The sequence below is a fragment of the Schistocerca americana genome, chromosome 4 (assembly GCF_021461395.2).
Source record: "Schistocerca americana isolate TAMUIC-IGC-003095 chromosome 4, iqSchAmer2.1, whole genome shotgun sequence".
In the NCBI taxonomy this organism is placed as follows: Eukaryota; Metazoa; Arthropoda; class Insecta; order Orthoptera; family Acrididae; genus Schistocerca; species Schistocerca americana.
In genome coordinates, this window is record NC_060122.1 from 821,777,177 (window position 1) to 821,800,926 (window position 23,750).

The window sequence follows — 23,750 nt, forward strand, 5'->3', positions numbered from 1 at the left end:
AGCAAGAACAAACGCAATTTATGGAAACAAAGTATTTTATGGAGCCAACATAGGATACAATTAAGTACAGGTTGCACGTAGCACTGAAAGCACTGAATGGATAACAGTAATATGGGTTACAGATTAGGCCAAGCCCTCGTTTGCGATTGCTTAAATAATACTGTTTCTTTGGCGACCCACTAGTGTGTGCCAGATGGCCGACCCAGGTTGCCTCTAAAAGTGGGCCTGTGAACTGTATGAATGCGCCATCTCTGGCATCACACATGTCATGAATGAAGGTACATCAATATCTACCTCCTCATCATAAATTTCATGTATCTCTTTGCAAATTGCCTCATATAGACCATTATCAGTAGATAACTCCAAACACAACATTAACATTTAGCATCAAACTCAATGAATGTAATTACTAGTTAGACTGTTTCCCATGCTGATGTCACTCCATCCATAGTAAAATTGCTGCAATAAACTTCTGATTTCTCTGCTTACGACCACTAAGTGTAAAATTTTGGTTCCTTATTATTGTTAAATTGTTACCCACTACTGCTTTTTACTGTATTCTTCTGCATTTCTCTGTATGTCTTTGGAGTTTCATTGCAAATCCATTGACCTATTTTTGCAAAATGTGTTAACAGTTGATTGAATTAATATTGCAGTTTGCTGAATGTAGCCATATAATTCCTGTTAGCATTAGTGCATTAAGCTGAAATACCTCTCTCTTTAGGCTAAGTTGCATCCATGTAACTTTTGTGGCAATAATTTTATACCTTAATTACCAGTCATAGGTATTTTTAATATGGTACTCACTCTTATGTGTATTAGAAAGCATATGGACAACAAGTTCAAGAGAAAAATAAAAGGAATACACCCTTGTTGAAGAAGCAGCTCACATAAAATTCAGTCACATGGTTGTCTCACCCACTTCGCCTTCTGAAATTAAGAAATTATGTATTCTCTCAAAAATAAAAGTTAATCTGAATTTGATGACATTTTTAACAGAGTACTTAATAGTTGTTCCCATATAATAGGTGCAGTCTTTTATGAAATACATAATGTGTCACTTACTGAGGGCATTTTTCCATAGAGGTTAGTGCGTTCTATTGCTAGTTGCTGCTATGATGATAGGAGAAATGTCAACAATTACTGACTTGGTTCACTACTGAAAATATATTCTAAAATCTACATCTACATCTACATCCATACTCTGCAAGCCACCTGACGGTGTGTGGCGGAGGGTATTTTGAGTACCTCTATCGGTTCTCCCTTCTATTCCAGTCTCGTATTGTTCGTGGAAAAATAGATTGTTGGTATGCCTCACTGTGGGCTCTAATCTCTCTGATTTTATCCTCATAGTCCCTCTGTGAGATATACGTAGGATGGAGCAATATACTGCTTGACTCCTCAGTGAAGGTATGTTGTTGAAACTTCAACAAAAGCCCATACCGAGCTGCTGAGCATCTCTCCTGCAGAGTCTTCCACTGGAGTTTATCTATCATCTCCGTAACGCTTTCGCGATTACTAAATGATCCTGTAACGAAGCGTGCTGCTGTCTGTTGGATCTTCTCTATCTCTTCTATCAGCCCTATCTGGTACAGATCCCACACTTGTGAGCGAGTTTCAAGCAGTGGGCAAACATGTGTACTGTAACCTACTTCCTTTGTTTTTGGATTGCATTTCCTTAGGATTCTTCCAATGAATCTCAGTCTGGCATCTGCTGTACCGATGGTCAACTTTATATGATCACTCCATTTTAAATCACTCCTAATGCCTACTCCCAGATAATTTATGGAATTAACTGGTTCCAGTTGCTAACCTGCTATATTGTAGCTAAATGATAAAGGATCTGTCTTTCTATGTATTCGCAGCACCTTACACTTGTCTGCATTGAGACTCAATTGCCATTCCCTGCACCATGTGTCAATTCGTTGCAGATCCTCCTGCATTTCAGTACAATTTTCCATTGTTACAACCTCTCGATTTACTACAGCATCATCCTCAAAAAGCCTCAGTGAACTTCCGATGTTATCCACAAGGTCATTTATGTATATTGTGAATAGCAACGGTCCTACGACACTCCCCTGCGGCACACCTGAAATCACTCTTAGTTCGGAAGACTTCTCTCCATTGAGAATGACATGCTCCGTTCTGTTATCTAGGAACTGTTCAATCCAATCACATAATTGGTCTGATAGTCCAGATGCTCTTACTTTGTTCATTAAACGACTGTGGGGAACTGTTTCAAATGCCTTGTGGAAGTCAAGAAACACGACATCTACCTGGGACCCATGCCTATGGCCCTCTGAGTCTCGTGGATGTATAGCATGAACTGGGTTTCACACGATCGTCTTTTTTGAAACCCATGCTGATTCCTACAGAGTAGATTTCTAATCTCCATAAAAGTCATTATACTCGAACATAATACGTGTCCCAAAATTCTACAATTGATCAACGTTAGAGATAAAGGTCTATAGTTCTGCACATCTGTTTGTCATCCCTTCTTGAAAATGGGGATGATCTGTGCCCTTTTCCAATCCTTTGGAATGCTACGCTCTTCTAGAGACCTACAGTACACCGTTGCAAGAAGGGGTGTAGTGTGTAAAATCGAACTGGTATCCCAACAGGTCCAGCGATTTGTGAGAAGACGATGTGTGCTGGAATAGTATGTATGCTAGAACAGTATAATATCTGAACAACAATAGTATCCTTAGCAAATCACAGTTCAAGCTTCAGAAGAGTTGCTCAAGTGAGAATGCCATTTACATATTCACTCATCAAATTTTACAAACATTAAATAACTAAGTAGCACCAGCTGGTACTTTCGGTGACTATCTAAGGCATTTGATTGTGTGAATCACAGTATCCTCCTATATAATTTTTCTTAATATGCAAAATTTCAAATGCTGTAGTCCAACCAACACGATATGTAACTTGAAAAATTCTAAAGTCCCTACCAGAAGATTATGACTTTGGTCACTACCAAATGAAAGTATGCTATACATTCTATCTGCAGATTAATACAATGAGAGAGATTTCCAAGTAGAAAGCATATAGAACTGGACTTTTTGCATAACTTATGCTTCTACTGGTGCTACCTCAGTTTATTTGGATACATAGGCACTCCACACATGGAGCCTGAACTAGTGTTTCCCCTAGTATATACTTCTAAACATCATTTTTATTTGTTTGGAATTGCTAAGGGTTTTTAGTGAATTCACATGAGAAAACTAAAATTAGGAGACAGAATAGCAGGCCAACACTTATCTTCAGGAAGTGAAATTTGAAGTACTAACTGCAGGCATGTTTACAAGTAGGGAAGAATCAATATATAAAACAGAATATTCAGAATTACTTGATATTCATATTGATGGAAATCAGCCAAAAGTTATATTTGATGCATTGATCTGAGCTTCATAAGTCTCCCATGAGTCGCGGTTCTGGGTGACTTTCCCAAAATCTACCACTTTTCCTAGACCTCTTTAGTCCTTTTCCTTCACCCTTCTTTCTTCCCCTTCAACCCTTCTGCCTGAAGAAGGAGCCACTGGCTCCAAAAGCTTGCCAATTACAACCGTCCTTTATGTGTGTGTTCTGCTGTCAGTTGGTGAGTAGAATTTTTATCTATCCAATTAAATAATTTTGTCATTAATTGATTGTTTTTGTTGTTATAATAAATTTCTTTGTTACACATTATTGTTCTCTATTTTAAGCAAGAAGTATTATGTTTTTGGTCATAACAATTTTTCTGAGGATATTATTTCTGGCATTAAGTGCAAAAATTATTTAAATAAGCCCACACTTGGATAACCCCCAGTCAAACTGTACTCCACCCAAATCCTGTGTTACCAGTGTAAGGGGATGAACAGTGGTTTTTAGAAAAGTATCTGCCCTTTTCATGTAGGGAACAATCAATGATGATCAATGTGGATAAACTAGCACCTGTCATAATCAGTCATTAGTTTACTTTACCCAAGCAGCCTTTAATGGCTACCTGTGCTTGTTAATGTATAACATCACTTGTTCCACATACTCAAAGGCTTTCCTTTATGATGTAGTTTACAGGCAGCAGTGTGTGAATGAATGAACACCAATAGATGAGTAAAATGCAGTTCACGAGTTGAAGACATCATAAAGACTTTTACAAATGAATGAGGACAAGGACACAAAGTATTCTTGCATAGAGACAGGCCGTAAGGATATTATCTGGTGTCAATCCTGCAAGTTAGTATAGGCAACTGCTTAAAAAATTAGGCATACTAGTAACAGCCTCATAATACATTTACTCTCTCAAATGAATTTTGTTGTGAAGACTCAGGCACAATTTGAAAATAATAATAGCATTCATATGACACAAGGAACAAACAATGGAATATCCAGGATGGAATGTGGCAATATTATCAAAAGGGTAGTTGCTACTCAGTACGTCGTGGAGATGATGAGTTGCAGATAGGCAACAACAAAAAGACTGTCATAAGATAAGCTTTCATCTCAGGCCCTGTTGGCCGAAAGCTTATTTTGTGACAATCTCTCTGTTGTTACCTATCTGTGACTCTGCATCTCCACTATATGGTGAGTAGCAGCTATCCTTTTCATAATATTGACACTAGGGACAAAAATAGCCTCCATTATATGTAATTTAAAAAGAAAGTAGCAAAGTGTGCAGCCATAAAAATATTTGACCACATCCTTTGTGAATTAAATGTGCTGGCAGACAAGGAAAGCTTGAAAAATTTAGTGAAATCATTTCTCCTTGACAACTACTCCTACTCTGTAGATAGATTTCTGAGTAGATAGTATGTAGATTTACATGGTTGGGTTACAGTTATCAGATTCCATTGTAGATTAAAGTAAAAAATCCTGTTGTGTAAATGGGCAGCATGCAGCCATGTTTTCATAGAGAAAACTTAGCTCATTTGCTAAGAAACGGATAGGACAAACTTGTTAGTGTAATCACTGTAAATGAGGCTACCTTAATTTTATATTTTAATATTGTAACTTATAATTTTTTTAGTGTTATTGAAATCTACCATTTTATTTCAACTCTTACATGATGCATCACTTGAGTCATAATCGTTATCAGTAAGGAGATTTTTTTTTTATAAGCTATATTATTGGAAGCAAATGATGTAAATATATATCACGTGCACATATGTTCCACTTTTGTGTTTACTACCTATTGGTATTTTTTTAAAAGAAGGGTAATCAAACCATCCCACTATTTTAAGAGGAACAATAGAGCTTCTATGAGTTTACTGAAACAAGATTTCTGTTAATTTTCAAACCATGTTTCCAATGAATATTAAATACATGAAATAAAAATTTTATTATTTTTCTCTATGTTTTCAAAGAACAGAAGTGCAGAAATAAGCAAAGAATGAAATATGTCAGTTATTACTTATTCTTATTTTCTACAACAAGAGTTTGAGCAGCTTTTTAGTATGGTACATTTATTCATTTGTTCATTCATGCATTATGTTCTGTAAATTGCATCAGGAAATAGATCCTTCATGGACATCAAACAATTCGTCACCACCATTCTCTGAGTTTTTACCTTAGATGTGCTGCACAGATACAAGAGATACAACATGATTGTGAGCACTTTCCAGCTATGGTCTCAAACCTTCATCTCATGGTTTTAAAACTACAGCTTGTTGGTAATAATAGCCCAAATGCTTCCACCAAAACTATGGAAATTGCTACAGTTCATTGAAGGTCATATCTAAGATCTCAGTTTCACTGATAAATAGTTATAAATATGGCTAGGACTTTTTTGACCTAAAACTCACCATAACATGCAATAAAATATGTTGTTAGACCAAAAATTGATAAAAATATACATAATAACACAAAAATTATGACCTAACAATGTTAAAATGAGATAAAATTTCTGTTTTTATGTAAATTAGTAAGTCAGTTTATGGTAACCATTTGCTCAAGAATAAAATGTACATGAGAAGCAAGTTAAACTGTAGAATTTGATGTTGTTGGAGGATTTTTATCAACATCAGAACAGAGATAATCTACTATTTTTTTACAGTCTTATTTTTACTTCGATCTCCAATTTGTGAGCAATGAGTCACTGTATATATAAGACATTTAAAATGGACAATATAATTTGAATCTAAATGATTAAGAGAACTTTTCACTTCACAAAAATCGTTCAAATTGGTTGCTGTGTATGGATATCCTTCATTTTCTACTAACACCTTTTTCATTTTCTTTGATACTTCTTTTACCACTTTACTACAAATAGCTTCTAATTTACAAACTTCCAGCATGCTGGTGCAGCTGTGGGTCAACAACTTCTGTTAATCACTACAATGGAAAACCAGTCCAAAGTTGCAAATTTTAATTTTCATTCACATGACAAGTAGTTTCAGGCTGAGACCTAGTTAGAATGATTTGAAAATGGGTCTTGGCGTGAAACTAATCATTGTGTGAACACACTGTGCGAATAAAAAAAGTAAAATTTGTTGCTTTGCACTGGTTTTTCATTGTACTGAGCTTCTAATTTATCACATTTTTCCTTTTGTTCTGTCTGCTTTACTAGGTGGCAGTTCTGACTGCTCCGAAGTAGGAATAAATTCAGAATTTGATTTTATGTACAAAAGTGTGACTGAAATTTCAGTGTTGGACTATTTCTCGGCCAACTGAAGCAGCTACACTGCTATTGAATGAACCAGTTATGCTTTTCATAAAATTTAAGTTCTGGCAGGCAACAATCCAGGACCCCCATCTTGGTGGGTAGGAAATATCTGTATCTAACAATTTAAGTCTACCAAAGCAGGAAAGTTGCTACTCATCATAAAGTGGAGATGCTGAGTCGCGATAGGCACAACAAAATGATTCACACAATTACAGCTTTCAGCCATTAAGGCCTTTGTCAGCAGTAGACACACATACAGACAGGCACACACACACTAAAGCAAACACAACTTGCCTTAATGTCCAAAAGCTATAACTGTGTGAATCATTTTGTTGCGCCTATCGCAACTCAGCATCTCCACTTTATGGTGAGTAGCAACTTTCCCGCTCTGGTATTGTTACGTTCCATCCTGGAGATTTTCCATTGTTTGATTTAGCAATTTAAGTCTGCAACACATGAAGCAGCTTTCAAAAATACCTTTCTGACACACCAAATGTACTATGAATCTCTTCTGCAACTGTTTGTGAGGCATGAGCTAAACAAGTCATCTGCACAATTTTACTGTTTAATGATTTTAATAAATCAGCATCTTTCACCATTTAAGGCACAGCATCCATTACAAATAGTAGTTTGTTGGTATATTATCATGCTTAATGCCTTTGGGACATACAGTGCCATAAATGTGTCAAACATTTTACTAACAGTGGAAAAATCAACTTTTTCCAAATATTCACAGCTTATCAGGAACTTTTCACCTGGACATCTTCTTCCAAAATTCCCACAATGACATTTGCAACATATCTTTCCATAGAGCCTGTGGTTTCATAGATTTGTACCCACATTTCTTTATTTGCAATACAATATCTGAATGGCTGCATTGTTTCTTTGTACATTTGACCCACATAATCCATTCTTAATGTGGAAAAGTAAGAAAGAGATTTCCCTGTGTGTTTTTCTAAGAATTCATGAAATGTAAATACATAAAACTGCAACCAGTCACTTTTTTGAATAGTTAGTTATTATTCCATGAGCCAGTTTTGAACCTTTTTCAGGTTCATCTTCAGATGATTCAAAAATTGGTTCATGGAATAATAAATAACTATTCAAAAAAAGTAACTGGTTGCAGTTTCGTGTATTTACATCCAAATAACAGTCACAGGTTCTAAAATATTTGTAATGAATTCATGAAATTTTGGATGGTTCTGTTTACTTAATGGAATGCCAGTACAAAGAAATGCTTTACAAAGTTCTTCGAAATAAGACTGATGGGATTTCCCTGGAGCATGTGTTGTAGTGTTCTCCATTTTCAATCTGTTACATTCCATATTTGTGTTTCCTGTTGCCACATGCTGCTGAACGTTAAATAACTTCTCTGTAGTTTCACTTACACTGCACAATTTACAATAGAGTATTTTAGCACACCAGTCAAAAATATTTTATCACTGTATTAAGACACAGATTCTTGTGATTTTACTGGAATACTTTGTGTCACTGAGAGCATTTTTTTCTGAACTACAGTACACATGCTTCAGACTTTAAAAAGACTGAAAACACAATGAGACATTCTTTGCCATTCAGGGTCCACAATAGGTTAAGTTACTACCCTGAGGAGGCACTGAAGTTCTACAAACTGTGTTATAAATATTAATTTGATTTTCATTTTCTTTTCAGTAATCTTTTCCCTCAATGTAAATTTGAGCACAGTAATACTGATGTACTTACTATATTCAATCCTTTATTCAGTGGTCTGAGATATCTGTTCCATATGACTCAGAGTACCAATTTCAGATATTGTATTCCAACAGCTTTACTCCCATCTGAATTGAGGTTTTGAAACTATTGTAACTTTTTGGTAACCATATACTGAGGGATCCTCATTTCACAGAATTTGTCCCCATTGTTGTTTAAATGTTTATCTTACTGTGGTACTATTTTCAATATTCATTACTTCCATAGTTTTTATTAGATATAGCTTCTTCATTCTAGTTAATTTTTCAGTTCTACAATCCTTCTCAAAACCATGTATTTTCCTATAGTTTTATAGGTCACACAAGTGTTTGCTGCAATACAGTATTTTTTTTCAAACTCATCCTTTTTAAAATATTTACTTTTTCTTGGACATATTGTCGCAATTTTATTCCTTCTCACTTTGTCTAATATCTTTGTGAATGCAACAACAGAAACCTTAAGAAATATTTATGTTATCTAGACTGATGGACCCACCTGCAAAGCGAGCAACACTTGAGAGGGATGTACCACTAATACCAGGTGGCAGAGCAACTACAAGTGAGGACCACTTGCCGACGGTTCCCAGGGAACCAGTAGCTAAGCGATCAGCCAGTCTCACTAGAGCTGATGATCAGAATAAGCAAACTCTAGTCATTGATATCACAGGTAAACGTGGGAATCTCAAGGCAATGTCACCTGCTGGGAAGCCTGATGTTCCTGAAAATTTAGGGGATGCTATTAGAAGGTGAGATGTATGATCTACATACATAAACATAAACTACTATAATTAGGTTACATTTATTAATGACATCCTGATGTGAAAACATGTTGATTTATTGTTTATAAGTAATAAGTACTTCTCAAATGGTGTTAATTGCTCTCCTTCAGTATTTCTTATTAGACCAAAAATTTGCCTAGTGAAACACACTACAATACAGAATATCATAACATTCTGCAATATTTTAATAACCACCATCATCCAGAAATATTATTACACTGAGGCAGACAAAATGTATACTATGCTCTCACAGGTTTTATGAGTGTGATTAATTAAAATGTAAACTAGTTATTCATAGCTCCATCTTTTGCTGTTAGTTCCGTCTTTTGCTGTTTCACTTATCATTTAGATTAAAAATGAAAACGGAAACATTATCTCATTTTATTTCACATTTTTATCATTGTATGGTATTTCGACCATCAATTGCAGGGAATCCATATGATCTTTTACCATACAAAAATGCCCATACCATGAAAATAATACCTAAGGTAACTTATGATTTATTTTGCTTTCAAATGCATCATAGCATCACCACTCTCTCTGAGAAAGTAATGGAACACTTTTTCTCTTATTTCATATTTTCCTGTGCCATTATATGCTGAAGAACCTTGCTTATTCATCCTGTTCCTCTTTTTGATTAAACATTTTTTATTCTTTCTGTACATCTTTTGTACTGTTTCTTCCTTCCTGTGAAATGTTCTAGTGCTCCCCATCAACTGTTCCAGAGGTATAGAAATTGGCACCTATTTTCAAAAAGAGCTGAAGTCTCCTTACCTCAATTCTGTTGAAGAATTTACATACTGGAAAGTGACAGCAAACATCAGAATTAAAAAGACTTCTGCTCTAATTGGACATGATCTGTGGAGAACAAGCCATGATTTCTGTAAATCTTGCATAATAAATATTTTTTGATACAATATTTATGGAGAATCTGTCATTTCGATGGTACAAAGGATACTAGGGCATTTATGAAATACAGCTTCATACATTTACTATTTTTAAAATAATTTTCATTGTACTCAACACCTATCCCTATCCTTTTAAATCACTGTTGAAAGATCTTTTGAACTGTTCTCTATTGTATGTTGTCTTTTAGGCCTCTTTTCTGCAATCATAGCATTACAAGTAATTTCAGTAACTAAGATGTATTATATCCCATACTACTTGTGTCTAGAGTTGGGACATTCACCCTCCTACCTATAGAGTGCTTTGTCTTTGTTCTTTTATTGGTGGTTCTTATTTTATGGAAAAAAGACAAAGCTACATGACACAAGGTCAGCACTGCAGGAATGAATTTTGAGAGCTTTGAAGTTAACTGCAACTAAATAGCCAGTCCCAAATTTTCACCAACCTGTTGGGACTTTGCAGTGATGGGCGATCAACTGCCTTCAGTGTGAATGGATAACTTCAAGCATCTTTATGACCTGAGACTAGCATTGTTCTACATACATCCTCCTCATGGCAGTTCCTTTGGTGCTGAATATCACATGTTTCAATACTCCACTTGCAGCAAACAATGCTCCCACTTTTTTTTCTTAACAGGTAATATTTTTGAACTGCAGTGAATGCACCATCAGCTTCAAGCACGTCTTCCTATTTTGTTACTTATTTGGAATACTGCAGTAAAAAAGTCATTCGAGACTGCCACAATTATATCACTCACACAGAAAGATGAGCAACCTGCAAATATTTCTCCTCAGCATCCACATCTCACTCAAGGTGTGTCGTGCTAACAAATAACAAAGTCTCCCTTCTTCAGTGAGGCCTTATGGAAGTAGATTGCAGATCCAGAGGAGCTCAATGACTCATCATCTACTTGAAAATATGTCAGACACTCATCTTCCTGAAGTAGTTTCTGTACTGCTATGACATTCTCTTCAGTGACTGAGGAAGGAGGTCAACCTTATGGATGAATGCCCTCTGTGCTGCAGTTACAAGCCTGACACTCCCTATGTCAATAGAATATGGAAGAGCAGTATGGATATCTACTCTAAACTCTGAAGACATTTTTTCAAAGCACTGTATCACTGCTAGATGTTGATATTAACAATATTGCAAAGATACTCACTACTCTTCTTTCATCCACTGCAGCATCTCTTGATGCTAACACATCAGTAGATAAGTGACAAAACAGGTCTTTTCTACAGTAGATAGAAACATGCACAGAGGTAGGTGTTGACACACCCACAGGTTTCTTCATTCTGCAAAAATTTTGCAGATACCATAATAAATGTTTGACCATCCAAAATGTGCACCTGACCATGAGAGCAACATTGAGGGATGTTGTACTCCCCAACAAAACAGAGTAAGTCATCACATATTCAAGGTAAACAGAACTGAAAACTAAATATATGCTTTTATAACACTCCAAAACTGTGCCAGATATTCTAGCATGACACTAACTAACCTAATTTACTTTTTATACATGATTTCATTTCAGGTAAGATGTAATGTCTACAGCATAGTCATTCATACCTTATCACATATTTTAGGCAGACAAAAAACACTACAAATCATTTCAGTAAACACAATCATACAAATGCATCTTTTAAAATAACACACTCTGAACTTTAGTTGTGGCACCAGGACCACCTCGGTATGTAATTGAACCATAGAATATTGCTTGCATTAGTCACTAGTGTCACATTTTATTTATTTACATTTTTTTGTATGTAGTCCTCAAACTGATGACTTTTACAAATGTCATACATGGGTTGTGTAGTTAATTAATATAAATAACACTTACATATAATAGTGGTCCATATATTGACCTTAATATTCTAAATATATTACGTGTTACAACTGAGAACATATAACTCAAGAGTTCACTGAATGAATACAAACTCTTACTAGGAAAGCTTTCATCTCCTTGTGGAACAGCTTTGCTTTGCAAGTTTTTACAGTGTGTGGCACTTTGTTGAACCATATCTACCCATTAATATAAGGAGTATTATCAGTTATTTTTAAAGTTGTCCTCTGCCTGGAGTAGTTACCCTTACTTCTGGTATCATATTAATGTTTATTACTGCACTTATTTACTGTGTTTTTAATATTCAGAAAAATATAGTAAGTTTGTACAAATATAAGGAATATATTTTTAAAACTATATATTGGATATATGGTTCATGGCAGAACTCTTTGACCTTAGTCCATACATTAACCTTAGCTTCTGTAATACTAATATTCTATTCAGGTGCAGATCTGCTGCAAAGTACTATAGTTCAATGTCATAATTAAAAAGTGTATAAATTGTTTCTTAAGGTTTGACTTGGAACTATTTTTGTCAGTTGGCCTATCACATACAAGCTACTCCTGATTCTCTCACATGCAGAATTAATGTGGTTTACATAATGAAGATTTTAGTCCAAGTGAACATCAAGATATTTATTGTTATCTGCTTGTACTGATGCAATACCATATATATTGTTTATTTCAACCTCATGAGGGTCAGTTTCTTTTAAATACTAATAGCAAGGGTTTACCTGGGGTTTACTGATGTTAGTGTTTAGGTCTTGGAGTACAAATTACATGGTTACTTAAGTAACACCCTTAGAAGCAACTGACTGTAATGCCTCAAAGTCTTGATCGTAAAATAAGAGGGATATGTCATGACCATTACTTACTAGTTGTGAGATGGAGGGTTGTGGCATATCATTGACTTAGCCCAAGAAGAGGAAGGGGCCAAGGATTGAACTCTTAGGCACCACCTTGATTACTGTATCCCTAGAAGACTGGAAATCTATGACCGTATTATGTATTCTGTGTAAAAGTGAAGTACACTGCTTGTGATTAGTTAAGAATGAGAACGGTAACTGCATAGAAGACTGTATGATGTCATATGCCTTCAATTTTTTAATGAGAAGCCCATGGTTGGACTTAGTCAAAGGCTTTGGAAAGATTTAATAAGATTCCCATGGTCCTAATTTTTTTTCATCTAGGAGGATATATACTTCATGGAGAAATTCAATAACTGCAGCTGTTGTGCAGTATTCTTTTCTACAACCATGCTGTATTTCTGTTTGTAATTTTTTGTAAAATAAGGAGAGCACTGAGAAAGGATAACCATTTCAAAATCTTATTAATGGTGGGGATCAACACTATCAGGCAGTAGTATGAAGCCTTTTTTGTATTTCCCTTCTTATGCACTGCTTTATCTTGCTTATTTTCAGATTACCAGACTAGGGTAAATGTTTTCTCAAATTACAGTTTATGAGGTAGATTAATGGTTTAACTATTTCTTTTGTGCATTTTTAACTGCAACATTTGATATGCAATCATCCAGCTGACTGTTTGTTCTTTAGTGTGATAATTCTCTTGCTTATTTCATTTTCCTTAACCTCATCAAATTCAAGTGATGTGATCCGATATCTCTCAGTGCGTGTCTATTGTGTGTGTTGGATTTCCTGTTGGAGATATGAAATGTGTATTTAAAAAATTACATAATGATTTTGTGTGTTTTATAATATTACCATCCTGTAAAATATTATAATTGTATGCAATCCTTGGCTGTGAAGGTTTTTCAATACATATTGATCAGTTTCCAGGAGGCCTTGCTTACATTCAAGGACTGCGATACTTCATTACCATGAACCTATTTTATAAGGTTTAAAAGTTTTGATTTAAAGACTTCTTTAGCTGGGTTACATTTTTGTTAGAAAATATGCAGTCTTGATTTTTACAGGACATCTAAGTCATGAATATTCTGTCTAATTTTAATAAGGTTGGCTGGAAGTCACAGTTTGTTATTTCTTCCACTCTGAGTATGTGTTGGTCCTGTCTTCATTTCTTTAGTTGGGGAGCAGAAGTTGAAGTACCTCAGTAGAATAGTGTAAGACTTATCCCATTTGATATCTGACTCTTCCACATGATAGATGGTATCCCATCTCTCCTAGCTAGTTTAATTTTAAGAGAGTTGATGTTACTGTTATTCAGTCTCATTTCTTTCCCAAAGTTTTGTTATTCTTTTAGGAGCTGATTTTCTGTATTCTATCTGTAGTACAAGGTGGTCTCAGTAATGAAAGCCTACATTACTATCCTTAACAGTGTCTTCAGCAATTTTGTTAATTATTGCATAATCTGTCCTAGAAGAACTAGAAGCTGAGACCCTAGTGTCTATGGAAACTACATTTTTAACAATGTATGAAGTTAATAAGTCTGTGAGTTTCATGTTAGCTATTTTGGTGGAGTTTGCATGAGTTTTAAAGTCTCCAAGAACAGTTAAGGTCACTGGGACCAGTCTGCCTAATTATGGTACTGCAACTGATGAGAAAATGATTACATCTGCACAAGAGGGTCTATATAGTCATATTACATTGAACAATGGAAAATCCAGGATGGGATAATGATAGTATTATGGAAAGGATAGATTGCTATTCACTATATAGTGGAAATGTTGAGCCATGGACAGGCACAACAAAAAGAATGTGAGTGAGCTGCGTTTGTGTGAATATATGTGTGTGTGTGTTTTTTTTGTCTATTTCAGAAGAAGGCCGTCTGGCCAAAAGCTGACATGTTTAGTAGTCTTTTTGTCATGCCTATCTGCGACTCAACATCTCTGCTATATGGTAAGTAGCAATCTGTCCTTTTCATAATATTCCTACTACTTTAAGTTTTATTACATTGGCTCCTTGCTCTTTTAGTTGGATTACAATTCCACTCACTTCCCTCTTCACTATGCTGCTCTATAAGTGCAAGTTCCTTAAACTGAATATGTCCATTGACAAAGACTGCCACACCATTGCCTTACAGTGTTCTCTACAATAACTGTTTGCCAATACAAAACCATATAGCTTGTAGTATCTAATTTCATTACATTTTAGACCATGTTTGGTTAATACTAACAAATGGGGCAAGTACACATTTACAAACATTTGCAGTATATCGAGTTTATTTTGGGATACTGCACATTCAGATGCATCGTCACAAGTGGTGTCTGGGTTTCTTCTCATTTTATATGTCTTTGGAAGTTGCAGTATTCTGTGAGAGGAGAAACAAGATTATCTTCACTGTTGTACTTACCTTTCATGTGTGTGATTAGTTTAGGTGCCCAGGAATTGCACAAATCTAGTTTGTCTGGTTGATCACTGCTGTAATTATTTCTTTTCTGAAACAGCTTCATGAATATGTGCTAGGGCTTTTGGTTTGCTCATGTTACTGACTAGGGCACAGAGAAACTTTATTTCACTCACTGATCATAATTTGCACTTCCTGTTTACATGTAGTCCAGGCTGAGTGTGTTCATCCCAGTTCATTTTGCTAACATCTATTGAGTTTACATAGCTAAATTTTTGATATCATTTTTGTGGCACTGAATTATGGATCTCTATTTCCTTTTTACCACAAGACCACTCTAGAGGGTCATACCATGCAGATAAATTTGTTACGACATTGATGTTGTGCCAATAACTCCCTGTAACTTCTCAGTGCTGACTTGCTTTTGTTTCTATGTAGTCATTGACACCACCTATAATCATAATACAATCATCTTTGTTTAGTTCATTTCTATGGTTAAGTTTTTGACCACAGAACTGAATGTAGCTCCAGGTTTGATATTAGCAAACACAGAATGATCAGCATTCATATTTTCACATAAGGAAACAGAGTAAATTTTTCTGTAGCTATCAGGTTGAAGCAGAAGGTTTTTTGTTTTCCTTGCCACTTAAACATTTCTGTTCAGAGCTTTGTAGGCTGTCTTATTGTATACTGTTTTGCCTGTGCTGGTACTTGTTTTGTAGTATGGATCTTGGGATAGATACTTAGATAACACATGTGAAGGACTGGGACTTACATGCTCTGCTTGCTTGTGCAATTTCTATGTTAAACCATTAAACCACGCTTCTGCTGTGAAAAATGGATGCTTTTAGCTTCACTGCCGCATGCATGTTGTCGTTCTTTGTATAATAATGAAAGTAAATTTTTTCTTCAAGGTTCAAGCTCAAAGAGACAAGAAGCAAAGCTCATTTATTGGCTAATGATGTAACATATGGCATCTTCATTAATGATTTCAAGGGAGAAAGTCCAACAATTCTGCTATCACTAGTGTATAAGAAAAAACAGATTAGGATGCATATGATCCATATAGGCAGTCACTTTTTCCTCATATAGGAAGTGAATGGTATAGAACAGAAATTTTGCTAAGAATAGTATGAAGTATTCTTTGAAACATACTGTATGGTGTCTTGCAAAGAACGTTTGTAGATGTAATGAGCTCTCAGTTGGTATGGAATCAGCAAACAGATTAACATATGCTTGTTATAGAATTAGAATTCTGATTTTCAAATTATTGCACAAAGTGTAAGACTTGGCCAGCGTTTTAAAAGTTCCTTGACCAAAGAATTTTGGAAACTATTGGTGTAACATACTACTATTGTATTAGTTTTAAAACATGGTTGTGGAGTTGCACAATGACAGACTGTTAGATATGTTGTAAAGCAGTATATTGGTATCTATGTGTCAATGATTCTTGCATGTAGTTTGCACTGTTTTATGTAGCAGTGGATAGTTGGGTAAAGATAAGAATATATGGCCAAGTAGACCAGACTATGTCACTATCTCTTCTTTAAGGAAATCAGTGAGTAGTATTCAACACAGCTTAGTATCACAACCCTCTCATACATGCCCAAGGTTGTCATTGTTAACGGATAATACCCTTCTGTTAAAATGCAGTATACAGGGAATAGGCTAAATAATGTGAACACCTGTACTTACTTGGAATGGCTTATTAATAAGGGGTTGAAACCCATTTGCCTGTAATACAGCTGCAATTCTTCTTGGAATACTGGCCTATTATTACTGTATAGTCTCCAGTGGAATGTTATGCCACTCTTCGATCAGAACCTCTTCTAACTCCTGTAGTGACGAGGGAGGCAGAAATCTGCTCCGGAGTCTGCCCTCCAATACCGCCCAAAATGGTTTGATAATGTTAAAGTCCAGGGACTGTGCTGGCCAGGGAAGATGCTGCAGTTTAGTTGCATGCTCCTCATAACATGATTGTACTGTTCCTGATCATCTAAAATGTTGACATAATCGTTGGCAGTAACATAGCCTTTGAGAGTAATGATGGGATCAGCAGAATACCATGGTATTGCTGCCCACACCATCACACTTCCACCTCCACAATTAACCATTGGAATCAAGCAATCAGGATTGTAGGCTTCTTTTGGCATTCTCCAGACGTAAACCCGGCCTGATGTTGGAAATAATGAAAATGTTGACTCGTCAGACCATATGACTGGATTTATGCTCCTAAAACCATGTTGTCATTACTGATGGTTTCAGTATAGCAACTCATCCATGAATATTCGCTCTATGGAGTTCTCGGCAGACAGTGTTGATAGATACAGAGTTTCAAAGATGGCTATTGATCTCTGCAGTCACTTTAGGTGCCGTAGTTTTGTGTTGTTTTTACACAATTTGTGTTAGCATATGACAATCTCTTGATTTAGCTTTGATTTGTACCCACTATTATGTTTACACGATGATGTCTTTCCATGTTTTGTGTTGGTTGTCATGACTGTTGAAACAGTTGCTCTTGAAACATTCAGTAATTTGGCTGTCTTGGTTACTGATGCTCCAGCTAATCAGGCATCCAAGATCTTCCCTCTTTGGTCTTCCATTGCTCATCGACCTCAGCCTCTGAATGCAAATATAAAGTGTGTACTACTCGTAAACAACCTGCAGTGATACCTAGTCCATGCCAAACATGCACAGTCAAGCGCAATCCGTGCCTTACCTGCATTGTTGATCATCAAACACAACCATTCTATTACTAGAACTGTTCACATTATTTTGCCTACCCCCTGTATGTTCCAGAGCATGTAAATACAGTGGACCATTGTGAACTCTGTATATACTTTTGCTGATAATGCAGCCATATGATCCTGATGGATCTCTGGCAGCACTCAGGTTGTTTGCTGATAAGAGGTTTTGCTCATATTGTGGAGTTAATTTTCAGTGTTTGCATCTGTCATTAAAAATGTTCATTATTGACAGTTATTGCCCTTAAACCCGATGTATTTCTGTTGAGGAATTTAAAAGTGTCCCTAATTTAGAAGTGTCCGTTAGGTGAAATATTGTCTATAGTAATATGAAACAATCAAATGCTGCCAAAAATTATCCTTAATCCCTTCTTTGTGCTCCAAACAAATCCTTGTATGATGAAAGTGCATAAGTAGCAAATTTGTCATATTAGATTGGCCATGTTGCTGAGGCATCAGCTCTGGCACACAAACCAGTTCATCTATGATTAGGCAAGTGCCAAAACTGTTCATGTAGCCAATTCTCAAAATTTAATAGTTTCTGGTGAAAGTTTCAATCCAAATTTTATGTCACCAACAAAGAAAATCAACAGTTCACTGGTGTCTATGTTGAAAAACAGCAAAATTTTACAATATATATCTGTCATAGATCCATCATTAATAAATAATTATCAGTTCTGTATTTACAGAGTGGTGCAAAGATAAACAGTAAGTTCATCCTGCATTTTCAGAGTAGGTTTAGAGTTATCATTTCTTGCAGGTGTGTGGTTTTCTTTGAGCTACTGTATCTTCTATTCTGTTACACCCTATTGATAGAAATCTGTGCCTGTAACAGTAACTTACCATGAAGTTGATTCAGAATTCTATAGCTTCCAATTTAGGGAAGATACTGTACCAAGAAAACATTATACAGAAATACTTGCTTCAACTTACCTGAAGATAAGAAAGGCATGTTTGTAACACCATTTCAGAAAATGATATTTGAAGGCAGCTGTCACTATGGTTCATGGTATCAGTAACAAGAGACATGAGGCAAGATACTTATTCTTCTTATTATTACGTTGTCATTTCAGCCTTTTGCAGATCACTTTACTTGAATCACATCTCATTTACTTTGCTCCTTGAATTTAACTTTGCAGCTTTTTAATTTTAGATTTTCTTGTAAAACAAAGTGCTCTTGGTGTTTATTGTTGTATGGAATGTATTCCTGGATATATACCTGTTTTATCCTTACTTCTTTCATATCATTTCTACCTCAATAAACCACACATTCTTGGCTTTTTTTGTTGAGAAAGTATTTGAAGAAATGATTAATCAACTTTGTAGGACTCATACAGGCAATGTGCCAATAGAAAACAAATATCTTCCTAAGAATAGTGTCTGATCTTTTTTATATGTGTGTCAATATCATCTTGTGTCACTTCCTACAGTCAACATTTTCTTCAACTGGACATATTATTTTCCTTAAGATCTGTCTTGCTCTTATTTCTAATTTCTCCCACAAGTCCAACCCCTCATCCAAGTCATGGGAGATAAACAACAGCACGAAGTAGGGAATTGCCTGTAGGAGTGAGGTTCAGTGGGAACTGTCTGTGCCCCGGGACCGCTACAGTAGCTGTGGAGGTCCTACAGGAACCCTGAAAAGTAACGTCCAATGGGGCTCTGGTGAAGCTATGATAGGTCCAGCAAGCCAGTATTGGATTATGATTTCTGCTTTCAAAAATAGAATGGACCTCAGAAAGGATGGATTTAATCGACGATGAACTGGCTATAAACCAGGAATAAGTTTTGGAACATTAAATATACAAACATTGACTGGAAAGGTGGAGGAGATGGTAGACATGATGGAAAGGAGGAAGTTAGACCTACTTGGGTTAGATGATATGAGATGGAAAGGAGAAGGAAGGAGAGAACTGAAAAACGGCTACTGACTGTACAGGAGTGGAAATGAGGAGGGGTGGGAATAGTAGTAACAGATGGATTAAAAGAGGAAGTGAAGACAATAAGTGATAGGATGATGAAGATCAAAATATCACTTAAGGGGACGACCATAGAGGCAATACAGGTGTATGCACCGCAGGTGGTTTGGACTTCTGAGCAGAATCAAGAGTTTGAAGAGGAAATGCAGAAGCAGATGGGAAGGAAGAATGTGATAGTAATGGGGGATTTAAATGCACACGTTGGAAGAGAAAGAAAGACGAGGCTGCTAAAGTGTGCTTTGGACCAGAGGGCTAGCGCTGCCGAAATGAGGAAGGTTCTCTCAAAGTAATGGTTTGGTGGTTAGGAATTCTTGGTTCAGGGAAAGAGAGAGCAACAAGGTTACCTGGTACAGTCAAGACTTAAAGAGGAAATCGATAGTTGACTACTTCCTGTACAGTAGTGAGATGAATAGGAATATCATTGACATTAAGGTAATACCATGAGAGGCCTTGGATAGTGACCAACGTTTGTTGGTAATGAACCTGAGAGGGACAGAAAACCAGGAATGATGTGTAAGGGTATGGAAGCTGAAGGAGGAAGAAAGCAGGCTACAGTACCTACAAGTAGTAAAGGAAAGCATCCCAAAGGATGAACCAAAAAACAGTAGAAGAGGAATGGGGTAGATTCAAGGTAACATCAGTAAGTGCAGTGGCAGCAATATGTGGGAGGACAAGCAACAAAAAGAGACAGAAAGAAATACCCTGGTGAAATGATGAAACAATGGATATACTACAGAATAAGAATAGAGCCTTTAGGGTATGGTTCCAGCAGAGAACAGTAGAGACAATAGAAGAGTATCAAGCAAGAAAGAAAGAAGCAAAAAGAGTGATGGCAGAGGAGAGAAGAAAGTGGATGGAACAGTGGACCAGAATGATGGAGGAGGATAGTGAAGGTTCAAAAAAGGTGTTATATGGGATGATTAAAAGTAAGAGGAAGAATGGTATGACAGATTTTTTCTGAATGATGCACAAAAGTGGCCAAGATGTAGAGAATAAGGAGGAACTCAACAATATGTGGAAGGAGTGTTTTGAAGAACTCCTGAACCCGAATGGAGATCTGGATGAGGAGGAACAAGCCAAGGAGAAAAAAGAAGAAGAACAGCAGATGGAAAAAGACTTTATGTGGGGAGAAGTGGAAGAGGCATTGGGCAAGATGAATGGAGGGAAGTCACCAGTTCTGGATAAGCTAAGTGTAGAGATGGTGAGAGCAGCAGAAGAGGTGGGGATACAATGGCTATATCGAGTAATGAAAGTTGTGTGGAGACAGCAGATGATCCCAGAAGACTGGAAGAAGGGAATAATTGTCCCAATCATTAAAAAGGGAAATAGAAAAGAGTGCAAGAACTATGAGGGGATAACGCTGATGAGTCATTGTACAAAGATTTTTGAAAAAAATTTTGGAAGCATGAATTTGGAAAAAATTAGGAGGAACGAAAGAAGAGCAACATGGCTTCACAACAGGAATGTCCACAGTGGATCTAATTTTTGCTGTAAGACAACTGCAGGAACAGCATCACAAATATGGAATTGATCTACTAATGATCTTCCTGGACACTGAAAAAGCATATGATAGTGTACATAGAAGCAAAGTGTGGAAAGCTCTGGAGAATAGAGGAGTAGCAAAACAGATCATGTGGAGGATAAGGGAAATGTACCATGGAAGTGTGAGCTATGTGAAAGTGGGAGGAGAGAAATCAGGTTGGATTGAACAGAAGAATGACTTGAGGCGGGGAAGAGCATGTTCACCACTGCTCTTCATTGTAGCGATGGATGATATAATGAATACAGTAGCACAAGTAACTGGTGAAGGAAAGATGAAAGATATGGTGTTTGCAGATGATCTGACGAATCAGGGGAATAAGGAGGGGGAAGTACAAGATCAGTTGGATGTATAGAAATGAACAGTACAAGAATATGGGATGAAATTTAGTATAAGTAAGAGTGAAATGACTATCACAACAAGAACGAAGGAGAGAGTAACGACTGGAATAACAATTGGTGGGGAACAATTGAGAAGAGTGGAGAGTTTCAAGTAACTAGGAAGCCTGATTCAGGAAGATGGAAAAAATGACAGAGAAATAAACGAGTGGGGGAGAAAAGCAGAAGCATTTTGGAAGAGTGTCAGTAGCCTAATATGGAGCAAGGATGTACCTCAAATCAGTAAAAAGGTTATATACTGGTCATACTATGTCCCGATCCTGACATATGCATCCGAAACCTGGGTTATGAAAGGAAGACAGAAAAGCAAAGTACAAGCTAGAGAGATGAAATTCTTGAGGAACAGTATTGGAGTAAAAGGATCAGAGAGTTAATGAAGGTGGAACCATTACAGGAGAAGATAGGCAAATCAAGGCTGAGATGATGTGGGCATGTTAAGCAAATGGAGGAGAAGAGGATACCCAGGAGGATACATGAGATGAAAGTGGAAGAAAAGAGATGAAGAGTAAGACCGAGAGACAGATGGCTGAAAGGAGTGGATGAATGTGTCCAGAAGAAAGGAGAAGACTGGACCAAGGTGAAGATGGAGAGATGGTGGCAAGACAAAAGACGATGGAGAGGCTTATGTTCCAAACAGACCCGGCCAGAGGCTGGAAACTGTCCAAGATGATGATGATGATCTTATCTATGCATGACAATACCTTCTACAGTGTATAAGCATACAGATGATATTACTGTGCCCTAGTGTCATATCTTGATGTTAGTGGATGCTGTTTTTCTTTTTTCAAGGTGTGGTACTGTATCCACTCTCCTAGGTATTAATTTATCCTTGTAGATATCTTTTATAGTTTGATATTCCATTTCTGTGAAAGTTTCAGTGTTTTCAATGTTGTTATATATATGTGTAGTAATAATCTTTGAAGGTTGTCACCTGTCATTATAGAAAATTCTTTGGTTAGTCCATGGTTGTGTTTGTTGTGCTTTGGATGTTTTGATGTGCTCATCTGAGACTGTCATACTTCCATGGTTTAAAATAAATCTTTTGTTTTAAAATGGCATTTGGTGTTTTATCAATGTGGTAGTAGATCTGCATAGTTGGTAAAGTTTTGAAGAAGTGTAGCCATAGTACTGTAGCTGATTTTGACAAGAACTTAGTGTTATAGAAGAGTACAAGACAAGACAATGACTGATGAAAGCCGGCAAATTGAAAAACTCAGTGGCAAAGGAACTGAAAAACCTGCAGAATTATAATGCAAACTGTTTTAGAGTATGATGAAATCTTTGACAGTTGAATTGTGTGCTGATTAAGCCAAAAGAAAGTGCACAAAATTATGAAACCTCTCTTGCTAAATGGACCAAGGCCAATGCAAAGGCAAGGAAATGCCTAATTCTGTCACTTGACACTGAGCCTTTACTTCATGCCAGGGAATCCAGAACTGGCAAAAAATTTTGGATAAGCTGCGTAAGATTTATGGTGATCCCTTACATGAAAACAGTGAACTGCTTAGACATAAATTTCATGCATCCTGTGGGAAGCATCTGGTGATATACAAGTTCATCTAACCAAATTTGATGATATAGAAACTAAACTTTCTTTGGTAATCAAGCTGATCACTGGCACAATTTACCTGCTGAAGAGAAAACATGGAATAAGTTACAAAAATTGTGTTTAAATTAGGAGTTGAGAACAACAGATCATGAAGTGTTGCCACAGCAATGATGTCAAAAAAGAAGGTTAACAAACACCAAGTGCAACTGAACTTAATATGAAGTTTCTGCATTGAGAATGTCTGCTTGTGTCTGTATATGTGCAGATGGATATGTGTGTGTGTGTGTGCAAGTGTGTACCCGTCCTTTTTTCCCCCTAAGGTAAGTCTTTCCGCTCCCGGGATTGGAATGACTCCTTACCCTCTCCCTTAAAACCCACATCC

The 23,750-nt window shown here is 36.5% G+C and overlaps 1 protein-coding gene across 1 annotated transcript in view; it reads left to right on the forward strand.

Annotated features, from left to right (window-relative positions):
• LOC124613014 overlaps positions 1 to 23,750 on the forward strand; it is a 252,827-nt gene that overhangs the window by 160,236 nt on the left and 68,841 nt on the right. Inside the window, exon 8 of the mRNA XM_047141567.1 lies at positions 8,850 to 9,113. Within this exon, the coding sequence (XP_046997523.1) occupies positions 8,850 to 9,113 (264 nt within the window). The remainder of the gene's footprint in view (positions 1 to 8,849; positions 9,114 to 23,750) is intronic.